The sequence below is a fragment of the Triticum dicoccoides genome, chromosome 7A, assembly GCF_002162155.2.
Source record: "Triticum dicoccoides isolate Atlit2015 ecotype Zavitan chromosome 7A, WEW_v2.0, whole genome shotgun sequence".
Taxonomy (NCBI): Eukaryota; Viridiplantae; Streptophyta; class Magnoliopsida; order Poales; family Poaceae; genus Triticum; species Triticum dicoccoides.
Window position 1 is genome coordinate 647309357 of NC_041392.1, and position 10260 is coordinate 647319616.

A 10260-nucleotide genomic window follows, 5' to 3' on the forward strand; every position below is an offset into this window, starting at 1 on the left:
TGACTTGGAAATTTTGCTTTGATTATTTCTTTTCGTTACAACGTGTTAGTATGAAGCATAAAAACATAGAGTTAAAAAAGGCATAAAATTATGATATTATCAAAATGCCTGTCATTAGTCATTCACTTCTCACATGATCCAATGAAGACATTTTTTATTATATTATAATTAACACTGTGATGTTACTAAACATCCAAGTCACAAGAACACCTTTGAAAGAAACTATAATTACAAACTAGTCTTGGGGATTCTTCGTCTCCTCCATGTTGTACACACGATGACGTGAAAATTGCTTCCCACCGCCGGAACGAGAGAGCAATCATGCACGTAGTCGAGGAGGCCATCTAACTCTGCTAGGAAGCGCCGGTGAGGTCAATCCAACCCAGAAGGACCCATGCCCCTTGGCTTTGCCGCCAAACTTAGTCGGCTAGTCGAATGACACGAGTGCCAATTTTGGTCGCGTATACTCCTAATCAATCAAATGCCACGAGTGCACAATCGCTACAAAAGTCGGGAACAAAGGGGATTCCTAGTTTCAGACATAATTGACGCCATGGTCATACCAAAATATCAGTTGTGATGTTGATACCAGTTCACCCAAATAACCCAAATTCAGCAATAGTTTCTTTTTTTTAAGGGAAAATTCAGCAATAGTTTCTGGGAGCATGATCATCTTCCCATTTCGGTTGTGTAAATATTTTTGATGAACTTTTCGAAAATTTGACGAAATTTCCGCTGAAAATGAGAACCTGGTCGCGAATTCGCGATTACCCACACCGGTGGAGGGGCAACGAGCACGTCACTCGGGAGATCCCAACAGTGCCCACTACCCGCAACCGCGGCACACTCTCCTTTCCCTCCTCGCACCGACGCCGCCATGGCCGAGCTGCGGCACGGCACGGTGGCGGCGGCGGCGGCCCGCGCCTCCTCCGGCTCGCCCGCGAAGCGCGACGCGGAGGCCGCCTCCGCCTCCGCCTCCTCCCCCTTCCTCTCCTCCCCACGCAGCGGCGGCGGCGACGGCGGCAAGGACGGCGCGCTGCGCCCGCCCCCTCCGCTCCACCAGAGGTACTCGCTCCCCGCCGCCGTCCGCGCCCTCCTCGCGCTCGAGGACCCCCGGTCGCCCTCGGCCCCGGCCTCCTACCGGATCCTGCTCGCCGTCCTCGCCTGCGTCGCCCTCGCCGCGCTCGTCTCCGCCCCCTCCGTCTGGTCGCGCCTCGTGAGTCCTCGATCCGGTTGATCTTCGTCGCGTCTCGTCGGGATCCCTGATGCTTGCTGACATTCGTGTTGTTGTTGTTGGACCCTAGAACGCGCCCTACCTGTGCCGCAAGGATGGGATTCGGCTCCAGTGCCCCGGGGTAAAGTGATGTTGATCTCAGCCTGCATCTGGGTGGATGTTTGTGCGTGCAATCTGTTTTAACGTTTGTTTGTTTGGCTTGGCTTGGTGTTGCTGTTCAGGTGAGCAACTCTCTGTGGGAGAATCCGCATGCCGCCGCCACGTCTTGGAAGCCGTGTGCCGAGCGACGCAGGGACGAGATCTCAGGCAAGTGCCGAATAGAAATGCGATGAAAGCTGTTTCATAACTGTGACGGTATCTTCTCAGTGTACCATTTTTTTTTTTGCGGTATCTTCATGTATCTTGATACTGCCGCAAAGCCGATATGTTGCCCGGGTAGTTGATAAAATTTTCTCAAGACCATAAGTAAATTTAACAGCTGACCTGCTAGATATAGTATGTTTGGTTAGAAGATATTCCAAGCCCAAGTTGTGTGGTTGGAGAAATAAAACGTGACTGGTTGATTTTGAGATGAGGATAAATTGTGATATTATTTGCAAGAGCACAAGTGGAAAGGGAACCCAGAAACAAAATACTCTCTCTACATTTCTTCTTTAACGGCTAGTTTAATTCTTGTTACCCCTCTTTCTGCCCATAGCCTAACACAGTAGCACACAAGCTTTCTTCATGAAACAATAATTCTTGTTGCTTCCTCTTGGGGAAAGGGATCCCAAGTTGAAGCTGTCTTGGTGCTCACCCGCTGTTTATATTCATCACCATGGCTTACGAAAATATGAAAACCATTCACCTTAAACCATGGTTGCGTCCTGATGAGTATAAATTTTGTCTTTTTTTCCCTACTATTCTGCAGATCTTGTGTCAGAGAACGAAACTTCTGGGTATATTTTTATTCATGCCGAGGGAGGATTGAACCAGCAACGAATAGCTGTACGTACGTGCCCTATTCCCATTTATCAATTTGTTGAAGGACAATTTTTTTGACTTGTTATGCGACATTTGCTTATGTAGTATAAATGGCACCTTGCCTAATTTTTATCAAGCACTATCAGTTGATTGCACTACTTTGATATATTCACAGATATGTAATGCTGTTGCAATTGCTAAGATAATGAACGCCACACTTATTTTGCCTGTGCTGAAGCAGGATCAAATATGGAAAGATCAAACGTAAGTGATAATTCTGGCCTCCTTTCCGAATTGACTCCTGCTTGCTTATGCCCCTTTGTAATTTGTGTTTGTTATCATGTTAGCTCCTGGCAAAAGTGTTTAATATTTGACAACCTTGTATTTTCTATTCAGGAAATTTGAAGATATCTTCGATGTAGATCATTTTATAAATTATTTGAAGGATGATGTCCGCATCGTTCGAGATATTCCTGACTGGTTCACAGAAAAAGATGAGCTGTTCACCAGTATAAGGTTGGTTGCTTCATTTCATCTTTTGATCCGTCTTAGCTGCTGTCAGCTTAATAGCTTGATGCTAAAGTCTAAACACATGAATGATATTGATTTTTAGAGCACTGCTTTCTTTTGTAGTAAAATCAACACCAATATTGTTAGAGAGGGAACAATTAATCTTAGGGCGTATTAACTTGAACAAGCCAACTAACTAGGTGTCTTCTGCTGCTTGTTTGTGCTCTGCAGTTTCCATTATTTACAAAGTTACATGCATTTCTCATGTATGCAATATATTGCTAATGCAATGCCAGTGCAACTAGAGTTGTCTCTGCTTCAAATGTCATCAATTTCTCCCCAAGTATAAGTCTGCTTGTCCAATTCAGATTATTATATTTTGCGACCTGAGTTTTGAGGATGCAATAAGATTGTACTGCTGGGGCATTGCAATGTTTTTTTTGCTTCTGCTCATTTTCTCTTTGTGACAATTTTATCAATCATTAGGTAATGTTGCCATGCTAGTCGATACTGTAATCCTAGTTCATTATAGCGCTTTAAACTACAGTACCCGCTGTCATATGTGTTATTCATAATTGGTTGGCACTGGTACGTTTTTTGGCATGATAGTTTGCTGGCGGACATAGCTATAGACCTATATGTGTTATTCTGGTTTATCTGCCGGATAAGATCTTCGTAGTGATTAAAATTTTGCCAATTTCCGTGACTACCATCTGTGAGTTTTTTTTAAATGCCAGCAATACCGCCACCTACAAAATGGTTCCTATATGTACATTTAATTCTATGGTTAGATAAATGTGCTTATGTTGTTTCTTGTTTTTGCTTGTTGCATATGTTTTTCCTACATGCCAACATATTTTCATACTTAATTGTAACTTCTATAATTATTTATGTTGATTTTAACAGGCGTACTGTAAAAAATATCCCAAAATATGCACCAGCGCAGTTTTATGTCGATAATGTACTTCCAAGGATCAAAGAGAAAAAGATAATGTCTATCAAACCATTCGTTGATAGATTGGGGTAAGTCTTAATATCATTTTATGAAGATATTTCCATGACTCTATTCTGTTCATATATCTTCAGACTTGCTACATAATTGTTTAGCACAGTGACTAGTTCTTCACATTCGAGTCTTTGTGGTCAAGTAATATTGCTCTCTGCTACTCTCCCTTTCCCCCTTGGCCCTACACCCCACCCAGTTTATTCCTTGCTATCTTGTTCACTTCCATTGACTTATGGCCATAGTGTATTGTAAACTCATCATTGCAGGTATGATAATGTTCCAATGAAGATTAACCGGCTCAGATGCAGAGTTAATTATCACGCCTTAAAGTTTCTACCTGGCATTGAAGAAATGGCTGACAAACTGGCAACAAGGATGCGGAATCGAACTGGGAGTGTAAATCCATACATGTAAGTGTAGCTCATGATCTTCAGAGTAATCTGCCTTGGAGTTGGCAATTTTTTACATGTCTCACACTGTTATTCCTGCTTTTGAAGGGCTCTTCATCTTAGATTCGAGAAAGGAATGGTGGGTTTATCCTTTTGTGATTTTGCTGGAACCAGAGAGGAGAAAGCAATGATGGCTGAATATAGACAGAAACAATGGCCAAGACGCTTCAAGGTGATATACTAATGTGAATTGTCTAGACAATGATTTTAGCCTGAAGAGAATAAGGTCACAAAGTACAGTGCTTAGATATATTTCTCTTGTATATATGCAGAATGGATCTCACCTTTGGTCTTTAGCACTGGAAAAGAGAAAAGAAGGCCGCTGCCCGCTTGAGCCTGGGGAAATAGGTTTCATTCTGCGTGCAATGGGATATACGAAGGAGACTCAGATATATGTTGCATCAGGGCAAGTGTATGGTGGAAACAATAGAATGGCACCGCTGAGGAACATGTTCCCCAATTTGGTAGGTGTTCTACTGCAAATGCTGTTTGTTGCCTTCAAACTTCAAAGTGCCTTTATATGGACATAACGCGAAACTACAGATCCAGAAAGGAAACTAAGACAGTTACCTATGGATGGGCAAGCAATCATCAGCAGGTGGATTTGTTGTAGAGACAACTGACCCATTATCTTTGTTGCTTGCAGGTTACCAAAGAAGATCTCGCAAGCAAGGAGGAGATAGAACATTTCAAGAAGCATGTAACCAGCCTCGCTGCACTGGACTTCCTGGTATGCCTGAAGTCAGACGTGTTCGTCATGACCCATGGAGGCAACTTTGCGAAGCTGATCATCGGCTTCCGGCGCTACATGGGGCGCCATAGGCTCAAGTCTATCAAGCCGGACAAGGGGCTCATGTCGAAGTTCTTCGGCGACCCATACATGCCATGGGCGAATTTTGTGGAGGATGTGATGATCACTCACCAGACACGAACAGGCCTCCCCGAGGCCACCTTCCCGCACTATGACCTCTGGGAAAACCCTCTCTCCCATTGCATGTGTAGAGCATAAACTATATAGACTACAAGTGATTGTGCATAGCTTAATTAATTCCTTTGTTCATACAATCCATCCTATAACTGTAAGTTCATATAACTTTTTTTTCCACTTCCAGTTTTGTTTGTGTAGAGTTTTTCATCTAGAAACACTATATGTGTATGAAAGTTCAGCTGATGCATATGAATTTCCCAAAACTAGTTTGTGCATAATGATTGCATGATTGAACAAACAATTTTCACTTCAACGGTGTAGTTACAGAGATTTGTTCAAATCAATTACAGTTGACATGATTCATTCATTGATGAACTGACCATGAAACCCAAGAATGCTAATCCTTCAGCAAAACAAATAATTTCTGGAGAACAGCTAGTTGCACATTTGTACTACTACTTGCCGAACGTCGACTCGACGTACAGCGTGTGCCTGCAAATAGGGCACGTCTTGCTGTCCACGAGGACGCTCTCCAAGCACGCGCCATGGAAGACGTGGGGCTTGCCGCACCCCGGCCACGCGGCGAGGTCGTCGTCGCCCTCGAGCAGCTGCAAGCAGATGGGGCAATCCTCCCCAGCGGCGACGACCCTCCTTCGCTTCGCCGGCCGTTCACCAGCGTCCGTGTCATCGTCGTCGACGGCGGCTTCGTGTTTATCATGGTCGCGCGGCTCCGGCAGGTGCAGCTCCATGCCGGTGAATCGCACGGGCCACGGCTCCTCCACCGTCTCCTCCAGCACGGAGCGCATCCACTCCATGCGCTCGGGCGTGTAGTACGACCTCCGGAGGATGCTGTCGTCGACGAACACCGACCTCCTGAGGATGCCGACGTCGACGAACACCTCGACACGCGCGGCGCGCGGCAGCACGCTCACCTGCGACGCCAGGCTCGACCATAGCTCCTGGAGCTGCTCGCTGAAGTCACCGGGGTATATCAGCCGGATCAGAGACGACCCGGTCCACGCCAGGGACCTCGCCGTGTGGTCGCCGGTGGCCATGAACCGGAGCAGGTGCGCCCTGGTGCTCCCTCGCACCACCACGCCGTCCGATGATACCGAGAAAGGGGCGTAGCGGTAGAGCACCAGGATCTCCTTGCAGTCTGCTTCTTCTTCTTCTTGGTCCTCCACGGCGGCGACCCGCATGCAGCCGGCCGTGCTCCCCGCGGCGGAGAACCACCGCGCCGGGCCTCCAAGAAATCGCCGGCCCTCGGGGGAGTACTCCATTTCCACCAGCTCATCGTTGCCGGGGCAGCTCATATCGAGCTCGTCGTCCGCCGTCCCCGGTTCAGGCGGCACTGTGAGAAGGAAACCGTATAGCCGAACAACGGCGTGGGCAGCGGAGCGGACCTCCAGCGAGAACTCCTGGTTCATCACCGGGGACCTCAGCACCAAGATGGGGCTCTCGGCCGACAGCACGAACGTCTCCGTCTCCTCGCCGGTGTTGGCGTGTACGGCTACGGCCACGCGCACGCTCTCGTCGGCTCCGTCAGCTGTCGCCCAGTCGACGAGCTCGGCGATGGCGACTACCGCCTGCTGGCTGGCGCTCAAGGGAAACCTCGTGGCCTCGCCGCTGCTGAGGTCCCTGGTCCAGCTCTGCGGCCGCCGCGCCATGCCGGCGGATCGACTTCAGGGATTAGGGTTTAGACTTTGGAGAGAATCTCGCGCGCGGCGTGTTAAGGTAAGCAGCCATGCATGCCTGCCGCCGTGCTGTGATTATATTTCTGATCTTTTGCCGACTCCAAAATGAGTTCCGGGAGCGATATATAGCCTGACAACCCGCCGATCCCAAGTCCAATTCGGACACAACGCACAAGACAAATCTCAGTTCAATTCAAAATGGACAGGAAAATTCCTTTTTTTTAAGAAGGGCAGCGCTAGGCGCCGATGTCGCATGCCAGCCACCCAATTCAGTAGGGTCAACGCCCGTACACACCGCACGATCTGTTTCTCTTCCTCCCCGACGCCATTTTCTTGGAGAAAAACTCCAACTGCCATTGACGATCGACATGCCCCGCCTCGAAGCACCGCCCCCTGATTCGTCTCGCATGTTGCTGTCCTCGCCGCCGGTCGCCGCCCTCACCGCCGGTCGCCGCCCGCGCCACCGTCGTCTCCTGCGTTTCTCATCCGCTACGCCAGTGCATCAATGTATGCCCGTGGTTGTAGCTCCCTGTGGCGACGGCCCAGCACCGATGCGATGCGACGCCACAACTCCGGTGCCGACGGTCCCCGGTGGAGGCACACTCACGACGAGCTCGCAAACTGTACTCTACTCGGGTTGCCGGAAGTAGCAAAAAAGTCCGCTGGTCGAACAAAAAAACATGCAGGTTGTAGCAAAAAAAAAAAAACTCGTTGGTGTTGCCGCACTCGTCACTCACCGTAGCAAAAAAGGCTCACCCGTCGCCGTCGTAGCACCGCGATGCCGTCGCCCGCAGCCCGCACCATTGTCAGCATGTGCATGGGTTGAAGCTTTTTTTGTGCCGGTTGAAACTTTTTTCACGGTTTGAAGCTTTTTTTCCACATCGATTGAAGCTTTTTTTTTCATGGTTGAGGCTTCCTCCTTCGCCGGTTGAAGCTTTTTCACACAGCGGTTGAAACTTTTTTCTGTTGTTGAAGGCTTTTTTCCACACCCCATGAAGCTTTTTTCCATGGGTTTGAAGCTCTATCCTTCGCCAGTTGAAGCTATTTTACACATTGGTTGAAGCTTTTGCCGCGCCAGTAGTTGGTGTCGCCGGTTACAACTCCTGCTTAGCCGGTTCCAGCAAACGCCCTCGCGGGTTGCAGCTCACAAAACTTCCTGTTGTCTCGCAGGCCATGGCCACACCGTGCAACATGCAGCCTCCCTGTGAACTAGCTTCACCACACGCGCTGTAAATAATATGAACGGGGCTGCTCAATACATGCCTCCTATTTCCATTGCCTCATGTATATATAGTACAGGTACAAAGGTTAGACGTGATCAACACGATTACAAATTAGGTAGGCTAACCAAACGTTGGTATGTTGAAGACGTGATCTCCAAGAAGAGCAGCAGCCGTCAGCGTACGATTGCGGGACTCTAACACGCCCCCGCAGTCTGAACTCGGTGGTGCGCCGATGTGAAGACTGGATCAGAATTCCTGGAAGAGTGCTGTCGACAAATCTTTTGTAAAAATATCCGCAAACTGTAAGTTGGATGGAACGTGCAGAACTCGGACGGCTCCAATGGCAACCTTCTCTCGGACAAAATGTATATCCAGCTCGATATGTTTAGTTCGCTTGTGCTGCACGGGATTAGCGGAGAGATAGACCGCACTCACATTGTCGCAATACACAATGGTAGCATCAATAATAGGCCGGTGAAGTTCCATGAGCAGCTGGCGGACCCAACATGATTCGGCGACCGCGGTGGCGACAGCTCTGTATTTTGCTTCTGCACTAGAGCGAGACACAGTAGTCTGACGACGTGACGACCAAGAAATCAAATTATCTTCAAGAAACAAGCAGTACCCCGACGTGGAACGTCTGGTGTCTGGGCATCCGGCCCAGTTGGCATCCGAATAGGCAATCAGTTTATGAGAGGAAGAAGAATGGATGGAAAGACCAAAGTGTAGTGTCCCTCTAAGATAACATAATATGCGTTTGATAAGGGAGAAATGTGGCTCTCTAGGGTCATGCATATGAAGGCAAACTTGTTGGACTACATATGAGATATCAGGGCGAGTGAGACACTAGTAGAAAAATGGTCAAATGTGAAGCACATTAGTGCCGGTTTGAATTTGAGCCGGCACTAATGTGACCATTAGTGCCGATTCCAACGGCTAGGCGGGCGGGCATCATTAGTACCGGTTCGTGGGCAACCTTTAGTACCGGTTAGTACCGGTTCAAGCCACGAACCGGTACTAATGAGGATGTGTGAGGCTATGGTCAGGCTGGGCCCCCCACGAAGACCTTTAGTACCGGTTCACCGGTACTAGAGTTTCTTAGTAAGCTGATTTTTAGTCCCACCTCGCCAAGAGAGAGGCAGTATGAGCGGTTTATAAGCCGTGAGTGCACAGACAATGACGAAGAGGTGCAATGCTCACCTGCATGTTGATTAGCTTCAAGCCTTTCAAAACAGTATAGATTGCACTGAGCTATGTGCAGTGCAGTCTACACTATTCCGAAAGACTTGAAGCAAATTAACCAGCATTGCACCTCTTTTCTTATTTTTAATAACTTATTTGAACTCCGTACTTCTTTTGTGTTCAGTATGCAACATTCAAAGCGACATCATCAATTTCCAACATGTTCTGACATCATTTATTGTTTTTCGGTCATTTACCTAATTGTTTAGAGAGCTAAATGACCGTGAAATTGAAAATCACTACAAAATGAATTCTGAAAATGTTCAAACTTGGCATGGTATCATCATTTCACCCGCATAGCATGTGCGAAAGAGTAGAGAGGGTCACAGCAAAAACTGGACGCACTTCGTGTACAAACTGGACAAACTCTTTCGGAGTATCAAGGTTTCGGACGAGAACTCATCTGTTACATGTGCACTTCAATGTTTTAATAACTTATTTGAACTCCGGACTTCTTTTGTGTTCAGTATGCAGCATTCAAAGCGACGTCATCAACTTCCAACATGTTCTGACATCATTTGTTGTTTTTCGGTCATTTACCTAATTGTTTAGAGAGCTAAATGACCGCGAAATTGAAAATCACTACAAAATGAATTCTGAAAATGTTAAAACTTGGCATGGTATCATCATTTCACCCGCATAACATGTGCGAAAGAGTAGAGAGGGTCACGGCAAAAACTGGACATACTTCGTGTACAAACTAGACAAACTCTTTCGGAGTATCAGGGTTTCGGACAAGAACACATCTGTTACATGGGCACTTCAATGTTTTTTAAACTTATTTGAACTCCGGACTTCTTTTGTGTTCAGTATGCAGCATTCAAAGCGACGTCATCAATTTCCAACAAGCTCTGACATCATTTGTTGTTTTTCGGTCATTTACCTAATTATTTAGAGAGCTAAATGACTGTGAAATTAAAAATCAGTACAAAATGAATTCTGAAAATGTTGAAACTTGGCATGATATCATCATTTCACCCATATAGCATGGGCGAAAGAGTAGAGAGGGTC

The 10260-nt window shown here is 47.2% G+C and overlaps 2 protein-coding genes across 2 annotated transcripts; one reads left to right on the top strand and one right to left on the bottom strand.

Moving 5' to 3' along the window:
- Positions 1–854: 854 nt before the first annotated feature.
- On the top strand, positions 855–5353 carry LOC119330451 (protein PECTIC ARABINOGALACTAN SYNTHESIS-RELATED-like). The gene is made up of 11 exons (XM_037603558.1): positions 855–1216; positions 1305–1355; positions 1456–1540; positions 2145–2221; positions 2373–2461; positions 2594–2713; positions 3614–3730; positions 3980–4123; positions 4211–4334; positions 4435–4626; positions 4809–5353. Exons 1-11 carry the CDS (start codon positions 878–880, stop codon positions 5169–5171), a joined length of 1701 nt encoding a protein of 566 aa, XP_037459455.1. The 5' UTR covers positions 855–877; the 3' UTR covers positions 5172–5353.
- A 192-nt stretch (positions 5354–5545) lies between these two features.
- On the bottom strand, positions 5546–6517 carry LOC119333788. The gene has a single exon (XM_037606554.1). It carries the CDS (start codon positions 6515–6517, stop codon positions 5546–5548), a length of 972 nt encoding a protein of 323 aa, XP_037462451.1.
- Positions 6518–10260: the final 3743 nt, after the last annotated feature.